Consider the following 26,457-nt stretch of genomic DNA (forward strand, 5'->3'; position numbering starts at 1 on the left):
TGATGATTGGAGCAGCACCACTAATGCGCGTGGTTGGCACCAGGGTCATCAGCACTGGAGCGGGCATCAGGAAGGTCGAGATCACAACCGACGCCTCTCTTGATCCGTCAATGTATCCTTGGGTCCCAAGTGGTGTCAAGGGCGAGCCCACCAGCGGAAAGACCAGTAGGGACCCCTCCTGGACCTGTGGTGCCCAAAGGCACTCGAGAGGTAGGGCCTCCCAAAAATGAGGTGCATGGCCTCATAAAATTTCTTACGTTGGATGAGGGTCGCTCCAGCTCCCGGAGATTCATGGATGGGTGGAGACAGCCCAGGCGCAGGCACCAACACAGAGCTAGGCCTTGAGTGCCAATGGTCCCTCAACTAGTCCGAAGACTTGCGCAGTGAAGTCAAAAACCTCTTCCAATTATTTTTCTTTTTGTGGGGCTTACCCGACTTCCCCAATGATTTGAAGTGGAACAATAATCGTCAAGGACAAAATCCTGAACAATCTTGAGACCTTCCTTACAACAGAGAGCTGATGCGTTGTGGAGTCAATCGGCGTCAGGCATTATAGGAGCTTGAAGGACTACTCCCTCAGTACCTTAGGATGCGTAGTGCAGCAGTCCTAACGTCCTGGCGTCGTGATCTTGCTCAAGACACCATACACAAACCAAATGCAAGTCAACCACCGACATCTGTTGATGACATGGCTTAAAATCTCCCTTTCAGGTGGACATTCTTCACACCAGGGGACAAAGTCTCAAAAATTGTTGACTAAAGGTCGAAAAAAAGGTGACTGGAAGCAGCCCTTCTCTGGATCTGCGCTAACTGGTGTGGAAAGAAAAGAAGTGATGCCAGCGTGCAGAGGTGGAGCCTATATAGGTACCACGCATGTCACTTCCGGCGTGGACGAAGCCATGTGGAGCTGAATGATGCCACCTACCAGCGGTGTGGGGTACTGCTCACCAAAAGATTGCCAGATCCAGTCAAACCCTGGCGAATATTCGAAGGTAAGGAATCTGTGGCTAGAAGTCTCTATCACCTTTGCTCTATACAGCATAGTGCTAAAATGTATGTAATGTCATTTTTAGGCTGAAAGGTGCCAAATGAAAAAGAAAGAGGTCTGCATACCTTAAAATAGAATCCCGGTCTCACCAGCTAAAGAGAAAATTTATGTATGCCAGCTAGAATTTATTTTAAGCCTAAGATACAACTAGAAAAGAACGCTGCTAAAGGCCATCCCTGTTTTAACCCATTTAAGACAGATCTGTAAAGGATTTGGTGGCCCCTTGCTGTACATACCGCTAGTTGCCGAAACATTGGCCATTTAACAAAACAGCTCTATTAATTTCTCTGTGTTTGGTCTCCGGAAAATGGAGTTATCAAGGATATGATAACAGCATCCACTTGTCTAGGAGGCTGAGCAAAAAAGTGGGTGCAAACTCAAACACGTGTTTTTAGGAAGGGTAAATCAGCATTTGGCATAGTGCACACAAATATTTTGTCACTGGAAAGGATATTCACTCTCAAGTTAAACAGAGGAGAAAAATAACTAAAGTAGGCTTCTACTGGGTGTAGTTTGTATCAAGTGCTCCCAAATTTACCTGTTTGCCTCCGGGTGTAGGTCAGTAAGTTTCTTAATCAGTTTATTAAGGCTGCAAACGTTCACAGTGTTCTTTGGTATGAATGGTGCAGGCTCACCAGGTGTGCAAGGTTCACACTTTTCTTCTATTGAAATCTTTGGGTGCACCTTAATATGTGGGAAAAGAGATAGAAGAATATATACTTCTGTAATATCCTGCTTAATACAAACAGAAGAGCTGATAATCATTCACATAAAAAACAATTGTAAAGATTAAACTATAGCAGTTTCTTAGCACCATGCCAAAAATAAATTCTATTTACCAAGCAGTTTTAACTTAAGTATTTTACATAAGTGAAAATATATGGTAGAGTAGACACAAAAAATACGCCCTCATGCTTTATGACCTCATTTACTGTAGAAAAAGGCTATCAGCAGGCAGCAGAAAAGAAAAAAGGTTAAGAAGAACACCGAAGTAACTTATTTTCCCTTTGAATGACAAGGTCCTTTTAACAAAGTAGCAGTTACCATTAGAAAATGAATAAGACCGCAAAGGTTTAGAAGATATTAAATAATCTAAGGCATTCTCTATAGGAGACTAGAACCATTATTGAGGATCTTGTTTTCAACTATTGTGTTGTCACATTTTCTCAAATAGGCAGAAGAAAGTTTTTGTACCACTTTCCAGTTCTCTTTAACCATTATAGGGCCACAGCCAATAAATGTTGAGTAAAAAAAAAAAAAAAGAGTCCAATTATTTTGCTACACCATTGCTTTAGGCAATTTTATCACTCTTTTATTCCGAATGTACAAGCTGCTTAGCTTCGGTAAAGCCTTATCTGGTAGAGATTCTATCTAGCCGCAGATTCTTTACCATAGAATTATCTCCAGGCGTAAAACTAGATACGGAATTTGTTTGTGAGCAGTACCCCTGCGGTAGGTGGCTTCAGTGACTCCGCCAGTGACGTGCACAGTGGGTATATAGGCTGCCACCCCAGCATACGACTTTTCACACCAGGAGCACAGGGCATAAAGAAAACAGGCCACTTGTGTAGAAAAATAGGGCCCTCAAATGGGAAAGCCCCGTCTATAGCACTCTGTTCGTAGAGCTGGGAGGATGGGTGGGTCAGTAAGGAATCATCAGCTAGGCAGAGCTTCTTCCAGCCTCTACCAGAATTAAGTAACTTGTTCACCTGACAGACTTCTAGCCACAGATTCCTTATCTTATAATAGATACATAAGTCATACCTCCCCAGAAGTGGGTCTGCAAAAAAAATTCATATTAGGCAAAGTGCCATTCCATATGGACCTGACTCTCCAGGCAGTAGTGTTTTGTAAATGTGTGCCGAGAGGCCCACGTTGTACCCTGGCAGATGTCAAGGAATGGGACTCGGTGTGCTAACGCAGTGGTCGCAGCCTTGGCTCTTGTGAAAACAAATCAGTATATGTGCAAATGATCAACATCTTTGCTGAAACCAAATTTCCACAGATTATTGTTTAAACGATAAACAGTTTTAGCAGTAAACTTAAGTTAGTGGGAAAGTTTGTGGCCATTTCATTGGAAAATGTGTTATTTTTAAAGGGCAGTGCTCTGCCAAACTATGTTTTAGTAATACATTTATTAAAAGTGAGTTTTGAAATGTGAACTGGAAAACATTCATTCAGGTCAAATACATCACAGTTAGGTCGAGTAGATTATTCAAGTCATTAGACCTGCAGGTCTAGTAATGTTTTTATGATTTTGTGAGGCCTATAACCTTTAGGGGAGACTTACAAGTATCAAAGAGAGTTCGGCATGGCAAATGGTTATTTTGCAGGGTCAACGCTGTAGTTTAAAGCTGCAGAGGTAGGCTTGAGACATGTTTTACAAGGATATTTTATTCAGCAGCACAATTTGTGCAGCAGCCCACATGTAGCATTTAATTTACATGGCCATGGGTACATGTAGTGCAATATACAAGGGACTTATAAGTAAATTAAATATGCCATTCATGTTACTTACCTTCGGTAACACCTTACCTGATGAGACATGATCTAGCCGCAAATTTCTTCCCTTACAATATCCCAGGCGTCAGGCTGGATCTGGAAAATTTTGCTCAAGCAATACTCCTGAACGCTGGTAGGTTGAGTTAGTCGGCTCCGCGTGACGTCGTCGCCTGCGCTGGAAGCGACATCCGCATCACCTACACAGGCGGCACGCTGACGCCAGTTACTTTTTACAACTTTCCACTGCAGGAGCATGGAGCCATGAAGTGCACTGACAGTGGAGTGTACAGAACAACTAGGGCCCTGAAAGGGATCAGCCCTGACCCTAAAAACCTCTCTGCAGTGAAGGGAGGATGGGTGGCGCAGTAAGGAATCTGTGGCTAGATTATGTCTCTGCCAGATAAGACGTTACCGAAGGTAAGTAACTTGTCCATCTGATAGAGACATAAATCCACAGATTCTTTACCTTAGAATAGATACCCCAGCAATACCATCCCTGGAGGAGGGACTGAGGACAATTTAGACTAGGAATTCCTGCAGAACAGAGCGGCTCAACTATCCAGGCAGTAGTGCTTAGTGAACATGTGCAGTGATGCCCACATTGCTGCCTGACAAACTGGAACACCACGCTGTAATGTCGTGGTCGCAGTCTTAGCGCTGTTGGAATGAGACCGTAGACCGTCAGGAGGCAGTGTCTTGAGCAAAGCATAGCAAATTGATGTGGAGGACAACCCATCATGAGATAGCCCATTCTTTGATGCAACGTACCCCAAGAAGAGTTGTTCGTCCACCCGGAACTCTTTAGTGTGGTCAAGGTACAATGACAATGCTTTTTCTGGGACCAGACAGTTGAGTTGCACCTCTTCTTTCGAGGGGTATTGAGGAGCGTAGAAAGTGGGCAAGGTGATCGATTGGTCCACATGGAATGGTGTTACCACTTTCGGTAGGAAAGAAGCCCTACCTAGTGAGAGGCACCAACATAACAGGAAAGATGGTCAGGTAAGGAGGCTTAGATGGCAGAGCATGCAATTCGCTCACCCTCCTGGCAAAGGTTCTTGCCACTAAAAAGGCTATTTTGATGTTAAGCAGACGGAGGGGGCTGTTGTGCAGAGGTCTGAATGGAACACACATCAGGAAGGTGAGAACCAAATTAAGGTCCAACTGGGGCATGATGAAAGGGGCAGGTGAGAACATATATACAAGCCCCTTTAAAAAACCTGTTTACAATAGGGGATTTAAATAAAGAGGGTTGGTCCGGCAGCTTCAATAAGGCAGACATGGCCAAAGGGTACCCTTTAAGAGTGCCCAGAGCAGAGCCCTGCTGGGCAGGGACAAAATAAAGAGAAGGACCTAAGAGAGGGAAGCAGAAAGAGGATCAATAGACTGTTCTGTACAGTATTTTACACATTTCTGCCACAGGCAGGCGTACACAGTCTTGGTAGAAGGAGGCCTGGTTGCCAAAATCACATTACAGACCTCGGGAGGAAGATCGAATGCTGTCAACTTCTGCCACTCAATTTCCAAGCGAGAAGACGCAGAATTGACAGGTTAAGGTGGAGGACTCCCGCTGTTGCGACATAAGATCAACTCGAAGGGACAGCCTGATCAGAGGACCTATGCTCATCTGCAGATGTCTGGGATACCAAACACTCTGTGGCCAGTCCGGAGCTACAAGAATGACTTGGTCCCAGTAGCTCCTGATCTCCTTGATCTTGAGGACTTTGGGCAGGAGGGGTATGGGCAGAAAGGGTTCTAGCAGGCCTGAGCTCCACTGGAGACGAAAAGTGACACCAAATGACAGTAGACTTGGAAACTCCAATGCGCAAAACTGTTAACAATGTGCGTCCTCTTCAGAGGCAAGCAGACATAACCAGGGCTCTCCCTACTGCTGAAAGATACCTTGCGTCACCTCCGGATGGTGACGCCATTCGTGATTCGCCAGGCATAGATGGCTGAATTTGTCCGCATGGCGTTCAGGGAATCTGCCAGGTGTTGAGCCACCAGGGATATGCCCTGCTGTACCAGCCATGCAGGGCCTCCTGACAAAGGGTCCATGACCCCACCCCGCCCTGCTTGTTGCAATACCACATGGAGGTGGTGTTGTTCGTGAAAACCTGAACCAGCTTTCCCTTGATGGAGGAGAGAAAAATATTTCAATGCCAAGCGAATTGCTCGGAGCTCCAGCAACTTGATGTTGAGTCCGGATTCCGCCGGCAACCAGAGTCGTCTGATCTCCACCTCTCCCAGATGGTTGCCCCATCCTAGGAGTGACGAACAAGTTACTAACCTTGGGGGCACTAGAGTGCCCAGAGCAAGATGGCCGCACTTTAGTGCTGCTCTGCTGGCCGAGACTCCAATCCGCCTATTATCCTGCCTAATCAGAGTCATCCAAAGCTCCACTGCACAGATTCGCACCCCTTACTGCCTGCGGATCATTTTGATGTACTTCTGTTGGAAATAGCTGCCTCGTGACCGTATTCCTGTCCCTCATCTGGTTCCAGCGTGAAATGGCGGCATCGCTTTGCACTCTCTAACGGCCTACCAATTGAGCTGCTGCTGTCCTGGTTTTGAGTGCGGCGCCTCTCCGGCTGTGGGGCGGGGTGTCCCCTGTGGCGCCGAGCTCGGGCTGCTCCGGTGACTGCTGCCCTGCGGTGCTGTGTGCCGCTGGAGGCTGCGGCCCTGTAATGTGGAGGCGGGCTCCCCGCCCTGCGTCCGACTGGCCCCAGGTGTGCGTCCGCGATCCCCAGCTGATCGCGGAGGGGCTGTGAAGGGGATCGGAGGACCCTCCTCTGCCGTTCTCGGCGGCTGCTGCGTGGCCATGGCGGATGCGTCACCCCCCGCCGGCTGCGGCGGCCGCTCCTGCCTTCCCGTACAACATAGAAGTGAGGTTGATGTTCCCCCCGGGGCTTGATCGGCCTACTCTGCTGCCGCCGAGGTGGCTGCGTGTCACCGCGCTACCCCTTAATGTGAACCTGGGCCTTTTGTACTGCGCCTCACAAGTTTGCCTTCACCTCGTCTTCCTGTTTGGGGCCGGCAATTATCTGGGCTCTGCTGCTGCATGCTGGCGCTTCAATGTGCGCTACCCTGAGTAACCAAGACGTGGGGCCTACTGTGTGGGGTTACAGACATTGGCGCTGAACGCGCGTGCTGAATTTTGGCTTGTCTGATTTTCAGCCGCACGGTGCGGGTGCTTGCGGAGGGTGGGCCTCACAGAGCGCCGACATTCTCTTACTTCTATAATATGTGCTCCCCTGACACCCGCATTGTGCTGCGGACTTTGGTTTGCCGGCGGGCTGCTGTGACTCTGAGAGGCCCTATTTGTGGATGCCTGGCAGTACTGTGTTGCGGCTTGCATCTTCTTGACACCTAAGGAGGCACTTCAATACACACGGCAGCTGGAGCGTCGCTCACTGCGCCGAGAAAAAGTGGGGACTCTGACTCTGATGGTTGAGTGGATGAGCCTGGTATCCTTTTGAATTGTCTACTACACACTTGCCATGCATGTTATTGGTTTGGCTGTCTCCACATGTTAGCTTAGCACACCTCCGTTGATTTGAGGTGCAATTTATATATATATATATCACTGTGTCCTATTATGACTGCTTTGTTTTTCTCAATCTACATTGCCTTTGCAGATTGGAATGAAACGATTGTTGAGATCATTGCTGGTAGCTTGAGGGCCCTCTTTGTCGTTATAATATAAGGGGCCACCTTGCTGCTCATGAGACCTGCTTTGGATGGCCCAATCCTTTAAGTTTCGACCCATCCTGTACTTCACGGGGTGCCAGTGGCTTCTAGCGCTGCTCTGAATGGGAAATCCCCACAAAGTTGTTCTCTCTGTTTTGGCACATTTCCGTGTCTTGGTTGCATTACTTTTTGATTGGAGATCCTACTTGTATGCTTTGTCAACTATGCAACATGTTCAGGGGTTCTTTCTTCTATGTTGCTTTTGGGGGTGTCACAGCAGGCTTACACTGCTTAAGTGGGTGGGATGGGCTGTTGGGGATCGCTATGTTATGGAGTGTACATTGGCAGTACACTGTGGTTACGGTATGGTAATGATGGGAAATTTTTATGGACATTATGACAGGAATCTGCATTTCACGGACGGGACATGACTGACTCCAACGACAAGACTATATCTTGGCTTAGTTGGAATGTAAGGGGGCTCAATAATACGAGAAAAGTGTCCCAGGTGCTTTCCTATCTTGACCGTCTCCATATACAAATTGCTCTCCTACAGGAGACATCTTACCAAGCAGGCGGTATCTACTGTTGCTACTAGATGGGCTGGGGTAAGGCTCGCTGCCTCCTACTCCGCCTATGCTCGGGGGGTAACGATTCTGATTAAAAAAGGCACCCCCCCTTTGTACCACTCTCCGTAGAGGAGGATGATGGTGGGAGATACATAATAGTGCAGGGGACATTGTATGGTAAGTCTCTGGTGTTAGTTAATGTATACGGTCCCAACATTGACGATCCCGCCTTCTATGACAACCTATGGGGGAAACTCTATAAGCTGCCCCCTTCCACTGTTATATGTGGGGATGATTTTAATGCGACACTGGACCCCACTATGGACAGAGTGTCTACAACAGACCGGCCTCCCAAGAAGGCAGCAACTACGCTGAAGGGCGGTATGCTGACACTGGGGCTTGTGGATGGCTGGAGTTCGCGTCATTCTTGTAAAAGGGAGGGTACCTGTCACTCCTATGCCAGTCCTGCTGGGTCCCGTATAGATTTCTGGTTACTGACCCGGGATGCAAATGACTGGATAGTACATATTGAACACATGCCCAGAACACTATCGGATCATTCCCCGTGCATCTTCGTATGGCCTTGCCGTCTCACACTGCCCCCCCCCCCCCACTTCCAGTGGCGGCTCCAGCCCTCCGCTTTACTAGACCTGGTATTTTGTGAGGGTGTTCGGGAGGTCATTGCTGACTACTTCACACACAATAATGGGTCGGTTGACACAGTGGGGACACTATGGGAGGCCTTCAAGGTGACTATACGTGGGGTTTGTATTGGTCTCCAAGCAGGAGTTCTTTGATCACTCAGGGGCACCAGGTCTACACTGGAGCGTGAGTTGAAGGGGTTGGAACAGCGATATGAAAGCACACCCGACCCTTCTGTGCTTGCACTCATTAAAGAGAAAGTTGCACAATATAACGAAGTGGCAGACCAGGAGATACGTCACATGTCTCAGAGAAGCAAGGTCATATACTATGGGGAGGGTGGCAGACCTGGCAGAGCACTAGCTGCCCATATCATGGAACCCAGGGGTGGAGCATACATGGTTAGTTCGATCACAGTTGACGATGTCACACATCACGACACGTCCAATATCCTACAAGCATTCACCGATTTCTATAAAGACATGTATGCTTATCGCCCAGCTGCGGATGAAGCGGAGCTGCAGCAATATTTGGATGATATTGCGCTAGTGTGGCTATCTCGGGGGCAACAGGAATTTTTAATGCACCCTATCACCCTAGGTGAAATACAAGACGCTATTGCACCTCTCCCTAATGGTAAATCAGCAGGCACTGATTGACTGCCAGAGGAGTTTAATAAAACCTATGACGACGTTCTTGCCCCTTGCTTACTCCAGGTCTATGAGAGGGCCTACGAGATTCAATGCCTACCTCCAACGTTACGCAAAGCGCTGGTGGTCTCGCTTCTCAAGCCTGACAATCCGTCTGACAGGTGTGACTCCTACCGACCACTGTCCTTAATTAATACAGATGCTAAAATTTTAGCTAAAGTCCTGGCGACCAGATTGCAGCTGCTTCTTCCGGTCATGGTCCTGCCAGATCAGTCTGGTTTTGTGCCCACTCGTTCCACCTCCCATAATCTGCGGACGCTATTTGCGGTTATGCACGTCCTGGAACCTACGTTGCCCGGTGGCAGTGCTCCTTGATGCCGCTAAGGCCTTTGATTCTGTCTTCTGGTCCTACATGCTTGCAATTTTACATCGAATGGGGGTTCACCAATTGGATAAAACTGGTTTACACTTGCCCTACATCGGGACTGAGTCTCAATGGTGATTTATCCATTACTATTTACACTTATTCTCGAACCTCTGGCTTGTATCTTGCGGCAGCGTTATTCCAAGGCGACACTGCGGTTCTTCCAGCGCCCTCTGGCAGTCTCCATGTATGCAGACGACATGGTGCTGTATGTGCGTGAGCCTGCCCTCCATCTGCCTCCCCTCCTCCAGGAATACGTTCGCTTTGAAAGGTTCTCCGGGCTAGGAATAAATTGGTCCAAATCAATGCTATTGCCCCTTACGGATTGCACGTCTCCCATTGACCTAGACTTTCCCTTGGTGTGGTGTACTGATGAACAAGTTACTTACCTTCGGTGACGATGTATCTGTAAGAAACATTTGTTAGTTAGATTCCTCACCTTAGAATATCCCCAGGCGTCAGACTGGATCCGGAAGATTTTTGTAGCAATACCCCTTGCGCGTCGCTAGGCGTCGTCTGCGGCTCCGCGTCCGTCGTTGGCGGCATGCGCCGGAATGACGTCGGAGTACTTAGACGCCACCCTCGCGCGCGGACGTCAGTTCTTGTACATAGCTTTCCGCGCCAGGAACGCAGAGCCATGCAAGAGACCGACACTGGTGCCAAAAAGTCTAGGGCCCTGAAAAGGATAGCCTTAACCCTAGATATCAGTTCGCAGAACGGGGAGGATGGGTGGGTCGGTGAGGAATCTAACTAACTAATGTTTCTTACAGATACATCATTACCGAAGGTAAGTAACTTGTTCATCTGAAAGAAACACGTTAGTTAGATTCCTCACCTTAGAATAGATACCCAAGCAATACCAACCCCGGTGGTGGGTCTGCGAACCAAGATCACACCAGAAAGTCCTGGAGGAAAGAACGGCCAAAGAAGCCATCCCTCCGGACTTGGCTGTCTAGGCAATAGTGCCTGGCAAACCTGTGCAGCGTAGCCCACGTCGCCGCCTGACAGATGTCCTGCAAAGGGACTCCCCGTCCCAAAGCAGTAGTAGCCGCTGTGGCCCGAGTAGAATGGGCTCGCAGCCCAACAGGAGGGTCCTTTTTTTGCCAAGGAATAACAGGTTTTTATACACAAAACGACCCACCGGGAGATGGTCCGTTTGTGCACAGCTTTCCCCTTCTTAGCACCCACGTAGCCAACGAAAAGCTGGTCGTCCACCCGGAACTGTTTCGTGCGGTCCAAATAAAAGGAGAGCGCACGTTTTGGGTCCAGACGGTGGAGCCGCTCTTCCTCTTTGGAAGGATGCGGAGGCGGAAAGAAGGTGGGCAAGGTGACAGATTGCCCAAGATGAAAGGGGGTCACCACTTTCGGTAGAAAGGAAGGAAGAGGCCGAAGGACAACCTTGTCCGGATGAACAGATAGAAAAGGAGGCTTGGACGATAGAGCCTGGAGCTCACTCACCCGTCTAGCCGAGGTGATGGCTACCAGGAAAGCAGTCTTAAGAGTCAGAAGACGAAGAGGAAAATTGTGAAGAGGCTCAAAGGGAGCACACATCAGAAATGTTAGGACAAGATTCAACTCCCACTGAGGCATTACGAAAGGGACAGGAGGGAACGTGTGAGTAATGCCTTTAAGAAAGCGTGACACTACAGGGGACTTGAAAAGAGAGGGCTGATCAGGAAGCCGTAAGAAGGCAGAAATGGCAGCAAGATAACCTTTCAAGGTGCCCAGGGCAGAGCCCTGCTGGGCCAAAGAAAGAAGAAAGAGGAGAACCTCAGAAAGAGGGGCGCAAAGGGGATCCACAGCCTTTGCTGTGCACCATGCCACAAATCTGTTCCACCGGCAGGCGTATACCGTCTTTGTGGAGGGACGCCTGGCTGCCATAATGATATCACAGACTTCAGGAGGCAAGTCAAATGGCATCAACTGCCGCTGCTCAATCTCCACGCATGGAGGTGGAGGCTGGACAGGTTCGGGTGGAGGTCCGTCCCCTGCTGCTGCGACAGAAGATCCTCCCGAAGGGGCAAACGTATCGGAGGATCGGTCAACATACTGAGTAGCTCGGGATACCAGTACCTTCGTGCCCAATCCGGAGCCACCAAGATGACTTGGGCCCGGTCGCGCCTGATCTTCTTCAGCACTCTGGGCAGAAGTGGTATAGGCGGAAAGGCGTACAACAGACCGCAACTCCACTCGCGACGAAAAGCGTCGCCGAGCGAGTGCCGCCTTGGAAATTCCAACGCGCAGAACTGCTGACATTGCGCGTTCTCGTCGGTGGCGAATAGATCTAACCAAGGCTCTCCCCACTGCTGAAAGAGACCTTGCGCCACCTCGGAGTTCAGACGCCATTCGTGATCCATCATGCACCGGCGGCTGAGTTCGTCTGCTCTGGCGTTCAGAGAGCCCGCCATATGTTGAACCACCAGGGTGATGCCCTGATGTTCCAGCCATGTCCAGAGGCGCAGAGCCTCTTGACAAAGGGTCCACGACCCCACCCCGCCCTGTTTGTTGCAATACCACATGGCGGTGGTGTTGTCCGTGAACACCTGCACGACACTTCCCCGGACAGAGGGAAGGACGGCTTTCAGTGCAAGTCGGATCGCTCTCAGCTCCAACAAGTTGATGTGGAGGCGAGACTCCGCCGGAGACCAGAGGCCTCTGATCTCCGCCTCTCCCATATGGCCACCCCTCCCAGGAGGGACGCATCCGTCACTACGACATGCTCCGGTAGGGGTAGGGAGAGGCTCTTGCCCGTGACCCAATCGCGGTCCGTGAGCCACCACTGCAACTGCTGTGCAGTGCCGTCCGAGATCAAGACATGGTTGGACAGGTTGCCGTGATGCTGGGCCCACTGAAACTTCAGGTCCCACTGCAGAGCCCGCATGCGCCGCCTGGCGTGATGCACTAGTAGGATGCAGGAGGCCATCAGCCCCAGAAGCCGCGACACTAGCCTGACCGAAACCCAGGATAGAGGCCGAAAGATGGGAAGCAGGGCCTGTATATCCCGGACCCGCTGTTCCGATGGATGAACCCAGAACTGCGCCGAATCGAGAACCGCTCCGATGAAAAGGAGCTTCTGAGAGGGGCTCAGGTGTGACTTCGGCACGTTGATGGAAAACCCCAGCAAATGCAGGAGATCCGCCGTAGTCTGGAGGTGGGAGACGACTGCCTGGGGCGAGCCCGCCTTCAACAACCAGTTGTCGAGATAGGGGAAGACCGGAACCCCTGATCTGCGCAGATGAGCTGCGACCACCGCCATCTCTTTCGTGAACACCCGAGGGGCACTGATAAGGCCGAAGGGGAGCACGGTGAACTGAAAGTGCTCCTGACCCACCGTGAACCGCAGGTAACGTCGGTGGGCCGGCAGGACGGGGATGTGGAAATATGCGTCCTGCAAGTCCAACGCTACCATCCAGTCTCCAGGGTCTAGGGCAGCTAGAACCTGAGCCAAAGTCAACATTTTGAACCGTTCCTTCCGGAGGAAGGCATTGACGTTCCGGAGGTCCAAGATAGGGCGTAGGCCCCCTTTGCCCTTCTTGGGTACCAGAAAGTAGTGGGAATAACAACCACGACCTACTTCTGGGCTCGGAACGCGCTCGATGGCCTCTCTGGCCAAGAGGGCCGAAACTTCCTCTCGCAGAAGATTCAAATGATCCTCCGAGATACGGTGTTGCTGCGGTGGCATGGCTGGAGGGGTCGTCTCGAAGGGGAGGGAGTAGCCCCTTCGGACGATTTGCAGCACCCACCTGTCCGAAGTAATGGTACGCCAGTGGAGCAGGTGATGGCGAACCCGGCCCCCCACTGGCGAGGAATGTGCCTGAAAGCTCGGACTAGGAAGGCTTTGAGGCGGATGCTGCCGGGGTGGATGTGGACTGACCGCGTTGTCCTCCAGTACCGCCTCGGCGGAAACCACGTCCGCGACCGCGTGCAGGCTGGTTCTGCGGCCGGTGGCTAGGCGGACGGGAGGAGGTGCGCCTTCCTTGGCCACGAAAGGAGCGAAAAGCGGAAGTTTGTAGCCGCGGGGCCGAGAGGCCCAAGGACTTGGCCGTAGCCCGGGAGTCCTTGAAGCGAGCCAGAGCACTGTCCGCTTTCTCACCAAATAGGCGAGCGCCATCAAAAGGCACGTCCATGAGAGTGCTCTGGACATCCCCTGAAAAGGACGTGGACCGCAGCCAGGCGTGACGTCGAAGCGCCACCGTGGTAGAAATCGCCCTACCCAGCGAGTCCGTAGTGTCGAGTCCACATCGGATGGCATGGCGCGCTGCATCTCTCCCATTGGCCAGAGCCGAGGAAAGCCATGCCCGGGTCTCCTCCGGGGCACAGGGGCAGCACGTCCTCCACCGTATCCCAGAGAGAGTGGGAATAACGGTCCAAGAGACAGGCGGTGTTCAAAGACCGCAGGCCCAAACTGAGCGAGGAGAACAGCTTTTTACCGAACTGTTCCAGTCTCTTGGAATCCCGGTCCGGTGGAGCGGACGGGAAGGAGGATTGGGAGGTAGAGGCCTGGATAACCAGACTCTCGGGGGTGGGGTGTTGGGACAGAAAACTGGGGTCGCCCAGAGCAGGGCGGTGGCGCCTGGCAACGTTCCTATCCACAGGAGGGACTGTGGAGGGCTTGGACCAGGTGCCCTGCAGAACGTCAATGAGGGCCTCATTGAATTGCAGCAGAGGCTCAGTGGAGCATGCAGCAGACAAGCACCTCAGTGAGGATGTTAGCCACGGCAGGCAGCTCAAGCCCAAGGGCCGCGGCCGCCTTGCACAGCACCACAGAAAAAGCTGCACCCTCCTCCGAAGCCACAGTCGGAGGAGAGATGAATCCAGTGTCCGGTGAGGTATCCAAACCACTGGCCTCCCCCAGTTCATCTGCCCAGTCCTGTGCAAGTTGGCCCTGAAGGGCCAAAGGGTCCACGAACCCCTCCCAGTCTCCCCCGTCATCTGATTCCTGGTAAACAGGAGGAATGATCGGATCGATAGACAAAATGTGTCTCTAGCGGCGTCGGATGCGGCGTCGGGCGCCGCCACATCGGCGGCGGACGAGGCGTGACGAGGTCGACCGGCCTCAACGGGGGCCCAGGCTCGGGCCCCTCGGGGACCTGCGGTGTTGGTGCCGGAGCCTCCAACGGCGCCGGGGCAGGAGCCGCCGGCGCGCAAGGTCGCCCAGTCGAGTCCGCGGGGCCCGAAGGCGCGCCAGCGGGCGTCGGTGGCAGGGCCAGGCTCCTCATGGCCGAGAGGAAGGCACTGACCTCCGCCGGCGTCGCGTCAGTCCCAGGGAACGGCGGGTATGGGGACGTGCGCGGCACCTGCGGCTCCGGCGGAGCAGCGGGGGTGGAACCACCCTGACCCTCGGCCGAGTTGCGCGACCGACGAGGGGAGTCCGAAGAGCGGTGTCGCATCTTGGACTTCCTGGAGCGCTTCGACTTACCCGAAGACTTCGAGCCAGACGAGCTACGACGTCGAGTGCGGCTCCGCGACCGATCCTTGGACCTCCTCCTGGACCGGGATCGAGAGGGGCGCGGAGCCGAGTGGCGAAGCACGAGAAGCTTGCGGGACCACTCCCGCCTAGCTTTCGAGGTCAGGGCCATACAATCGGAGCACGACTCCGCGTCGTGGTCGAGGCCCAAGCAGTACAGGCACCGGCGGTGATGATCGGTCACCGACATCAGTCGGTGACAGTCGTCGCAGGCCTTGAAACCAGGCATCCTACCGGCACCAGAGTCGAGAAAGTGACCAAAAAGAGTCAAAAAAGTTAGTCAAAAAATGACTAAAGGGGTAGCTCTCCCGGATCGGCGCTTACTGGCGCGGAAAAAAGAAGAACTGACGTCAGCGCGCGAGGGTGGCGTCTAAGTACTCCGACGACGTCATTCCGGCGCACGACGCCAACGACGGACGCGGAGCCGCAGACGACGCCTAGGGACGCGCAAGGGGTATTGCTACAAAAATCTTCCGGATCCAGTCTGACGCCTGGGGATATTCTAAGGTGAGGGATCTAACTAACGTGTTTCTTTCAGATACAGTGAAATACTTGGGTGTATGGTTGCACCGTGACCCCCAGGTGGTAGTGTGAGCCAACTATGGAACAGGCATTGCGCGCCTCGAGGAGCAGGTCACCCGCTGGATTAAGCTGCCCCTCTCCTTTGCTGAGAGTATAGCATTAATGAAAATGGTAATATTCCCCCGCTTTCTGTATTTATTCTTAAATATTCCGATACATTTGCCACGTCACTTTTTTAACTCCCTTCGATCACTTTTAATTACATTAGCATTGGGGGGGGGGGGAGTAAAAAGCTTCGCCTCAAGTGGGAAACACTTACGCTCCCTTACGAGCAGGGTGGTTTACGGCACCTGACTTCCAGTTATACTGTTTGTGCGCACAAGCCCACTTTGCGTACTATTGGCAACATGACCCTGCTTACATTCCCCATGTGGCGGTAGAGGCTGGAGCAGTGCACCCCATACCACTCAAGGCCATGATTGTTAACACTCACACAGTGTTTGAAAAGGGGGAGTTTGATACAGTTTAGACCACGGTTAAAGCATGGCGGGAGTTGGGTAGGCAGGCACAGAAACTACCACTTTATGCACCCAGTATGCCTCTACTTAATCATACAGGTCTCTCGGTTACCACTGAGGTGGGTGCTCTGCCGACCCTCATAGACATGAACCTGGTGACCATGAAGGATGTGTATCCTGGGGGCCAGTTCATTACCTCAGCATGCCTGGTTGCTGAAGGCCCTATCACTGCTGTGCACATCTTCATTTACACCAGACTGAGGTCGGCCATGCGCGTGCTGTACTTGCAGTTTCCTGATGAGCCGCCCACACTAGAAGCACTGCAATTTTTATACACTACTCCCTCTGGGGTGAAACTGGTCATTAGATTATATCGGATGTCACAGAAGGAGGTAGCTGCCTTCAGTGTAGCGGCGTTGAATAAATGGAATGCAGTTTTACCACATGCTTTGGCTGAGGACGAGTGGGCGGACTGTTGCCGCCTGACAGGGCACTTAACAGCTAATGGAAATCTGTGAATGGTTCACTTTAAATATATACATGTGAATGGTTCACTTTAAATATATACATCAGCTATATTATACACCCGCCCAATTGTACAAATATGGTCTGCAAGATTCTGCTACCTGTAGACGCTATGGGGCCCATGACGCTGGTTTTTACCATTTTGCATGGGTTTGTCCCAAGGTGCTCTCATATTGGGAATCTGTAGTAAAGATTATACGCCTGATGATTGGGCTTCCTTTGGGTTGTACCCCTCAACTATGTCTCCTAGGTCTTGTTGCCGGTGTCAAGGTCTCCTGCAGAAGGTTTGTGGCTATTGCGTTGCTGATGGCCAAGCGGAGGGTCTCTATGTGTGGGGAGGGTAGACTGGCCCCCACTACCAAATTATGGTTGCAGGATTTAACCTAATGTCGAGATCAGCTGGTCTGTTATGCTGAAGAGCTGCCCGCACCATTGAGGCCACGGGACATTTGGTCACCCCTCACGACCTACTTGCTGTCTGTGCCTACTATCTAATCTCCTGTTATTTCTGGTAATGTGATGGACATGTTTACTATATGACTGTGTTGCACTGTACTCCCTCGTTCCTGTCCATTTTCCTTATATTCCGAATGAATTGCCATTTATATGAGTGTGTGTGTAGTCCTGACCTGCCCCCAATGGATTCTTCATCATTGTGTAATGTATAGATACCGACCTGTATGCCATGTACTGTACTTCCTTGTGATGTTTGTTTCTTCTTGTTGAGAAATGATCAATAAAAAAAAAAAAAAAAAGAAAAATAATCTGGTCGGGACATAGTCTATCCTTCCTGTGCGCGGAGGTACTGCTGAAAAATTTCCGGATCCAATCTGACGCCTGGGGAGAATTCAAAGGTTAAGGAATCTGTGGCTAGATGTCTATCAGATGCAGCTGTCAATACTGTGTGATTTAGTTGGGGAAGGGAGAGGGGTCTGCCTCTGACCCAATCGCGGTTGGTAAGCCACCACTGCAGGTTCTGGACCATGTCTGAGAGATTCCGCTGATGTTGCGCCCGCTGGATCTACCGGTCCCACTGCAGAGCCCGCATATGCCATCTGGCATCTGTCACAAGCAGGATGCAGAAAGCCATGAGGCCCAGCGGCCTCAGTGTCATTCTCATCGAAATCCAAGATAGAGACTGAAACATCGGCATCATAACCTGAACATCCTGGACTCGCACCTCGGGAGGATAGGCCTGAAACTGCATTGTGTCCAGAACAGCTCAGATGAAAGGGAGAGTCAGAGGGAGTCAGGTGGGACTTCTGCATGTTGATAGTGAACCCCAGTAAAAGCGCGATGTGGGCTGTAGTCTGGAGTTGAGCTCGCCTTTAACAGCCAGAATTGTAGTATAGAGAGACAGGGTAGGACTTTCAAGGCCATGCCGCTTAATACACAATTGCTTCAGAAACATGAAGCTCAAGTCTTTGACCGTCTACAAGACTCCCACCCAGATCTCCTGTTTCTTACTGAAAAATGGCTGACCAACTCATCTAACCTCGCTATTGTCACAGCGTTACAGCCTGGGTACAAGGTGCTTAGAAAATACCGTCCAGCGGGAAAAGGAGGGGGAGTGGCTATTGTGTTGAAACAAAAATAGGATTGTACCGCTATCATTATGGACAATGGATGCAGAGTGCCTTGGATTTCGTTGCACTCTATTGTCTCACCAATGCTTGGCTGGGGTCCTAATCTATAGGCCTCCTGGCCCACCAGGCCCCTTTCTGAGATCGCTTAACGAGACTATTGCCCCTAGGCCCTCAGATATAACCACTTTATGGTTCTAGGTGACCTAAATATACACATGGATAAACCTCTGGAGCCTAATGTCGTCTCTATGACTGAAACCCTTACAGCGCTCAACGTCACCCCTTTTGTTTCCCTACCAATGCACATGTGAGGGCATACCCTGTACCACAACCTTTCTAATGTTGAGATGGAGGTTGAGCAGTTGCTTCCCCTGGCCTGGTCAGACCACTGACTCGTCAGTTTTAGGGTTTTTAGCACTGGGACCGTGACCCAGACGCTTCAGAGTAGGGCTGAAAATAAGTATCGAGCCCTGCACAGGATTTCACCTCCAGCTCTGGAGGTCACTCTTGAATCCTCGGACCCCTCGTTATAAGGTAACCCTGAAGAGGATGCACTTAAACTGGAATCTTGGTTAAGGCAGAATGCCCATGAACTAGCCCCTTTGATGACACGCTCGTCCAAGATGACCAGATCCTCAGCCCTGTGGTATAATGAGTCGCTGAGAACTAGCAAAAGAGTATGTAAACGCATGGAGGAAGTGGCCTAAAAACTATAAACCTGAAGATAAAGTAGTGTATAAAGTGGCTCTGAAATCTTATTATACCCAGCTCCTAGATGCCAAGAAATGCTATCTCGATAAAATCATAAATTCCAACAATAATGCAAAGGCAAATTTTAATATCGTGAAACTGTTCACAGCCCCTAAGGCGGCAATAAAGTTGCTCCCACACTCTGCGAATCGGACTGGCCTGCTGGCATATTTTTTCCATGACGAGATTGTGGCTATCCATAAATCCTTTTCAAAGATGTCTCTGGGTTGCCAAACACTTCGTTTTGCGCCTGTGAAGGATCGCTCCACCGGGGAATCTCACATGTTACTACGATACCTTTTCTGCAGCCTGAGACTTCACTTGTGATCTTGAAGGGTTTAAAGTCTGGCTCGCCCGCAGACTCATGTCCTGTTAAACTGCTGGCCTCTGTGGCCGCAAACATTAACCCTGTGGTCAATAAGGTGCTGAATTCTTCTCTCTCAATGGGTCACATGCCTTCCATTTGGAAGAAGGCTAAAATTCTTCCGCTTCTAAAGAAACCTTCAGCTGACCCTAATGTGCAGGCCCATCTCTCTTCTAATGTTTCTCTCCTAGGTGTTGGAGAAGTACGTAAATGGAGTAATTCCTGACTTTGCAGAGAATAATAACCTGCTTCATATCAGTCAATCTGGTTTCAGGGCTAATTTTAGGTGGAACTTTTGGAGGTCACTGAATATATTTAAGAAAAACTTGGTCATGGTGGTAGAGCCATCCTTATTTTACAAGATCTGTCGGCGGCCTTCGATATGGTCCCTCAGGATAACCTGAGGGACCAGAGGCTGAGGGACCTTGGTATAGGCGGATCAGCGCTGGAATGGCTGGAGTCCTTTCTGGAGGATAGACGACAGGAAATGTGAACATTTAATTTCGTTTTCGCCATCCCCAGCCTGTAAGTGAGGGTACCTCCTGTAAGTGAGGGTACCTCAGGGCTTGGTTGTGAGACCTACCCTCTTAAACCTCTATATGTCACCCCTCGCATCTTTGGTAGAAGCCGATGGGGCCAAAATAATATCTTATGCCGACGATACTCAGCTGATTTTCACCTGTGAGAAGGGGGCTGAATTTGACAGTGATAGGATTAGATCACGCCTCACTATGGTGTTCAACTGGCTCAGAAATCATCTTCTTTGGCACCCCGTCTGAAGAGGACTGGAGACTGGTGGCCGGAGGGGATGTCCCCGCCTCTCTCTTCTCAAACTACGGTAAAAATCTCGGTATTTACATTGACAGCTCTCTCTCTATGAGATCTCAAGTCCAGTCCATAGTGGGCATCTGATTTGGCCTTCTCTGTTTGTTGAGGAAATTTCTTCCTCTTCGTTCTCTGGAAACCAGGAAAACCGTGGTCCAGGCTCTGGTTACCTCCAGTCTGGACTATGCTAACATTCTGTATTTGGGCCTCCAGGGTCATCTCCTGCAGCGCCTCCATGTGGTTCAGAATGCTGCAGCTAGACTGGTCCTTATGCTCAAGCCCAGGCACACCCTAAGGCATTACACTGGCTCCCTATAAGCAAAGGGATTACATTTAAGGCCCTGGTACTGTTCTTTAAAGCCCTTCAGGGAGGGAGCACTGGTTACCTCAGGCAAGAGTTAGCCACTACTTGCCAGCCAGAACTCCGAGGTCATCCTCCATGGGCCTGGCCTGTGTCCCTAGAATACACCTAGCCCGGTCTGGGGAAAGATCTTTCAGGTTCCTGGGAGCTCAAGCCTGGAATAGACTCCCAGCCTCTCTCAGATAGACGGCTGACTTGACAACGTTTAAGAAACTCCCTAAAACCTGGTTCTTCAAAGGCTAGGTGGAGCAGGCTGTTAGGATAGGCTGAGATTAGCAGCGCCAGGACACGCTTGCTGAGTAGCCGTGCGCTTTATAAATGTGCATCATTCATTCATTTAAGGGCTTACAGATATAGGATAGGACGAAGGCCCTTGTCCTTTTTCGGGACCAGAAAGTAGCAGGAGTAGTAAACACAGCCTACTTCTGGCACCAGAACCCGCTCTATGGCTTCCTTGGCCAAGAGAGCCCCGACTTCCTCCTAGGGAGTAGCCTTTTCAGACTATCTGAAGAACCCACATGTCTGACGTGATGCTTTGCCAGTTGTGGAGGTGATGGCTGATCCTGCCACCAACTGGCTGCCCATGATCCTGAAGGGCTGGACTAGGAAGATTTAGAGGCTGCAGGGGGAGGGGTGGACTGACTGGACATCTGGCTGCCTGACCCATGGGGGCAAAAAGAGCTGCGCCCACGGCTGCACAGAGGTTGCTGAACTTGAGCAGTCTTATGGCTGGGATATGGCTGGCACGGCTAAAAGCCTCTTCCGTGGAACAAAGTAGACGGGGGACCGGTGGTCACCAATTGGCCCATGGACTTGGCCATAGCCCTTGAGTCCATAAAGTGCTGGAGGGCCATGTCTGCCTGGTCTCCAAAGAGACAGGTGTCATAAGATGGAATGTCAAAAAGGGAGGTCTGAACATCCCCAGAAAAGCCAGAAGTCCTCAGCTAGACGTGGTGTTGAATAGCCACCGTTGATGACATTGCTCTGCCAGTGTGTCGATGGTGTCAAGCCCACAACGAATGGTGAACTTGGCTGCATCTCTCCCGTCTGATACTGCTTGGCAGAGAAAGGCCTGGGTCTCTTCTGGGACATATGGCAGCACCAGCGCAACCGTTTCCCACAAGGAGTGGGCGTAACCCCCTCGATAGGCATGCAGTGTTCACTTACTGCAAAGCAATGCTGGCAGAAGAAAAAAATCTCTCCACAACTATCCAGCCTCTTGGAATCTCTGTCCGTGGGAGCCAAAGGGAACATGCCTTGTGAGGTAGAGACTTGAATCATCAAGCTCTAAGGGACAGGTTGACTGGTGAGGAATTTCAGGTAGCCCAATGCAGGGCGATGGCGGCGGACAATTATCCAATTCACAACAGCCCCTGTGCTGGGCTTGGACCAGGTTCCCATCAACACATCAGTCAAGGCATCCTTGAAAGGCAGGAGGGTTCCGAGACACCCACCTGAAGGACCTCCGTCAAGACATTCATCTTGAAGTCTACTGAAGGGAGCTGAAGGTCCAGGATCTCGGCTACCCTTCTCACCACCATAGCATATGAGGCTCCCTCCTTTGTAGCCACGGTAGGAGGAGAAAGCAGGCTCAAATCTGGGGAGGTATCCAGGCCACTGGTCTCATCCAGTTCCTCATACCATTCCATTCTTCCTCAGGTTTGTCTTGTAAAGGGACCAGTGACCCCTGTCAATCCTCCGCCATTCCTAGCCCCTCAAAACAAGACTGAGAAACCGACCTAGGACCCAAGGGTGCCATCGGCACCAGAATCGGTGTCAGAAGGCACCGATCCGGCTCCTGATAGTAGGGGATAAGAATGGGACTGGCGCCACCTGGAGACTTGGCGCAGGTGCCTGCACCAGGGAAGGTATCCAAAACATGAGCCACATGGTGTCACAAAATTCTTCAAGCAGGGTGGGGTCGCTTCGGCTCCTGGAAAGGCAGGGATGCGTGGAGCCGACACAGGGGCAGGTTCCGCAGAACGAGGCCTAGAGCTTTGAGGATGCTCTGTCGCACCGGCAAGTAAAAACAAAAAGTCTGGGGAAATACCATGCCAAAGGTGGTCAAGCCTAACAGCCATCAGTGAAACAGACAAAGTTGGGAGCTCTAAGGAACAGATCTCTGCACAGTGCCATGGGGCTTAAAGGGGCTCCTGAAAGATGCCAGCCTGAACATCTCCATCATTGCTTGGAGGAATGCGGTTGAGGTAATCCAGACCAGAACCTCGGGTAGGCCAGTTTCTGTAGTGAGAAATACAGAAAGTGGAACCAGGGGTGGCAGCAGGTCCCTGAGGAAGCTTAGTCTCCACTATCTCTGTTTCAGAAGAAGTCATCCCCTGGGGGGAGTAGAATGAGGTGGGGACGGATTACCTCTAGGGAAAGTAGAAAGTCTTATATTTCTTCCTTTTCTCGCTGAAGTTCTTGGATGATGGGGAAGCGCAGAAAGCATGCCTAAATTGACGCAGACCATGATGACCATGACAAATGGAATCAGCTCGCCCCACATGACACCACCTCCATCATGAATTTGATCTACTCAGGGGCCCCAACCGACCCATACCCTCACCACTTCTTCAACATAGGCGAAGTACGAATCAGCCACGTACTCATCACCTTGTTCAACACCTCAATTACCACAGCCACCTTCCCCGAGTACTGAAAACACTCTAGCGAACTCCATAACTACCAACCGATCTCCTTGCAACTGTTCCTGGACAAAGTATACGAAAAAACCATTAACCAACAACTCTCCTTACATCTGGAACAGATCCTCCTACTTGATTCCTTCCAATCTGGATTCCGCAGCAACCACAGAACTGAGACAGCTCTCAATGAGGCCACCGACGACATCCAAGCCCTACTCGACTAAGGAGAGATTGTGGCTCTGATCCTCCTTGACCTCTCGACAGCCTCTAATACAGTCTCCCACCACACACTCATCACAAGGCTGCACAACATAGACATCCAAGGACCTGCTCTCAGATAGATCACCTCTTGCCTCACTGGAAGAATGCAAAAAGTCATCCGTCCCCCCTTCACTTTCAAACACAATGAAATCATCTGAGGAGTACCCCTAGGATTGTCACTCAGCCCCACCCTCTTCAACACTTACTTGACACCTCTTGTCAGCATCGCCAAAACCCATGGACTCAATATCATATCCTACACCAACAACACACAACTCATCCTCTCCCTCTTCGAAGACATCACCAGCACCAAGACAAACTTCCACAACAGACGTTGCCAACTGGATAAAGGACAATTGCCTGAAGCTCAACAACGACAAGACAGAGGTACTGTTTTTTGTGATACTAAAGCTCTTCATGGGACGCATCCTAGTGGCCCTCAAAACTCAGACTTACTCTTACTCCCACTAACTACGCTAGGAACCTAGGCAATATTCTGGAAAACAAGCAAACTATGATGACTCAGGTCAACTCCATCTCCTCCTCCTGCTTCTTCATCCTCCGCATGCTTTATAAGATATTCAAACCCAAAGCTCAAGATGCATCATCACACAGCCTCTCATCTCCAGCCAACTGGACTACGGCAACGCTCTGTGCGCAGTATTGCATCTCACCTCCTCCTCCGACTACAGACCATACAGACTGCCGTAGCCAGACTCGCCCTGGATCTCTTTAGACGCCCCACCCCCTACCTCAGGGAACTCCACTGACTCTCTGTACAAAAAAGATGTCAGTTCAAGCTCTTGACCCATTCATACAAGCCCCTACACAGCTGTGGACCTGCATACTTGAACACCACCACCTAAATTTCCAGCAACCCATCAGACACCTCCGCTCCGTCTCCCTTTCTCTAACCCTTACCCCTGCACCTGACATAGCAGATACGGAGGTCACTCCTATCTTGCAGCAAACACATGGAACAAGATACCCTTTCATCTAAGGAGCTCCCCATCTCTTCCAGAGTTTCAAAAGTCCCCGAAGACCTGGCTAATCAACTGGACCCTGCCAGTGCATGGATTTCCTCACAGGTGACCAGCAGCGCTCTTCAAATCTATTGATTGATTGGCCATCCCTAAACAGGCTATAAAGAGTTTTGCCTCCTTCGCCTGATTACCTTCAAATTCATCCTAAGACATAGGTCACACAATGATAAATTGTGCCTGGAACCAAGACACGTGAGTTTGTGAAGGATATTTGGCCATCGTACCTGTGGCAATGTTTAAACCCAGATTGCTATGTTGGGTACATGTCCCTACAACACTCCTATGATAGGAGAATTTAGAAAGCAAATATCACCTCAAACTAAGGAGAAAAGCTCCTGACTTGCATCGAAAGGCATGAAAAAATGGTACTAACACCAGGGCACCATGGTGAGCACCGCATGGCTCCAGTGACATCACCACAACTGTACTTTCACCTTAAAAACGGAGCCACCGCTCCCTACCACTGCGGGAGAGCTATGTTAGAAGTTTCCCGATCCAGTATACCACTTGGGATATTTAAAAGTCAAAATGTGCGGAATCTGCAAGTAGAAATATCCATCAGAATCCTGATACTGAGACTAATTTTTTTCACCGACTTGTCATTAATGACAATGCAGTATAGGAAGTAGGAGAATTCGAGAAGTTCGTTAGAGAGTACCGTAGATTTAGCAGTGGGTTCTGACAAAGTATTCAACAGTAAGGAAGGGCCCAGATATCATTTCAGTGTGCGCAAGAGCAATTCTACAAAGTGAGGGGTAGAAGGGCAAGGAGGTACAGAGAGCATCTTCCAGGACACAGGAGATAAAACTGAGGTAGTTATCAGTGGGAGAATGGAAGAGTAGAAGGGGGTAGGAGTATTTAAGCATGAGGAAGAAATGGTTGATGAGCTAAAAGGAGGATGTTCGGGTAGTTGGCAGAAAGAATGGTGGTACAGAGGAGGACAAAAACATTAATTGCGGCCATGATGGAATGGGAGGGTGGAAAAAGCTAGATTCAGAGAATAACAGACTTTCTAAGACTGGATTAAGTGTCAAGGTAAATGGAGGGTTAGAAGCTGAGGGTATGCATTCAAGGATGCCATAAAAACGTACGTTGGGTGCAGGATGGGTAGCTTGGGGGGCTAAAGGTGGAGCCAGAGAGGAATAATTAGAGATGAGAGTATTGGATATAGGAACAAAGAAGGATTTATAGGGAGTGGGAATTTTAAAAAAACTTGAGGATGGTAGAGGCTGTACGTAGTGGGTTGAGTGGGATAGTTAAGAGGTTAGGTTGGATGTGTTTTGAGAGGATAGATAGTTTAGATGGCAAGGGAACTGGAGAGGAAAAGAGTGGATATTTTTCCACATTTGCACGTTCTGTTGTTAATGGCTTTTAAATTGTGGATATTCCTGACTGGAGGAGTTGTAGGGAAGGGTACGGTCTCCTCTATGGCTAGTGAGCATGCATCATTTCCCAGACCTCAATTTTAGTAGTACATCTCCATAGGTTTTGATTTTCCCACAACACGCAAGACAACCATCCCGGTTTGGTCTGGGTATCAGGGTAAAGTGGCTTGAGACTCAGCGCTCTGTAGTCTATAGGGTCCCCAAGGTGTACCCCTACAACCATCTCCTTAGTTTGGGAAAGGCTGCCAGTGGGAGCAGCATGTTGAATTATATCTGAAGAACAGGCTGTTTTCCTGTTACCTTCAGTAGGAGAGTGCTTACAGCCCTCTCCCGTTTAAACTGGTGTGCTTTTCACCCACGCCTGGAGCTATGTCTATGAGGTACATGAATGGCGAATGTGTGTACATTGCATAGGTGGTGTTTAAGATCAATAGTGTGTGTGTGCTCGACTGTTTGGATACAGGAATCCATTTAGGAATTATTGTGTTTAAGTGGCCAACAAGATGAGGTCAGAGCTTTGCCTTGTAAATTGAAGTGATTTATAGAGAACTCTTCCGAAATTCATTATGTCCCTTTGAAGACATAAATAAAGCATGGATGAGGGTCAAATGTTGTTCTGATGGTCAAGACTGCCTTTTCCTCCCTTCCTGCTTCTCCTGAAAATATAGTGCAGAAAGAGATTC

The 26,457-nt window shown here is 50.4% G+C and overlaps 1 protein-coding gene across 8 annotated transcripts in view; it reads right to left on the reverse strand.

The window, feature by feature from the left end:
- The window catches only part of RBM44 (RNA binding motif protein 44), a 2,201,010-nt gene that overhangs the window by 129,643 nt on the left and 2,044,910 nt on the right, over positions 1–26,457 (reverse strand). For all 8 annotated transcript variants that reach the window (XM_085645048.1, XM_085645052.1, XM_085645050.1 and 5 more), the window contains one exon: positions 1,587–1,732. In XM_085645048.1, the coding sequence (XP_085501174.1) occupies positions 1,587–1,732 (146 nt within the window). The remainder of the gene's footprint in view (positions 1–1,586; positions 1,733–26,457) is intronic.

Source organism: Triturus cristatus, chromosome 3_1, assembly GCF_964204655.1.
Source record: "Triturus cristatus chromosome 3_1, aTriCri1.1, whole genome shotgun sequence".
Taxonomy (NCBI): domain Eukaryota; kingdom Metazoa; phylum Chordata; class Amphibia; order Caudata; family Salamandridae; genus Triturus; species Triturus cristatus.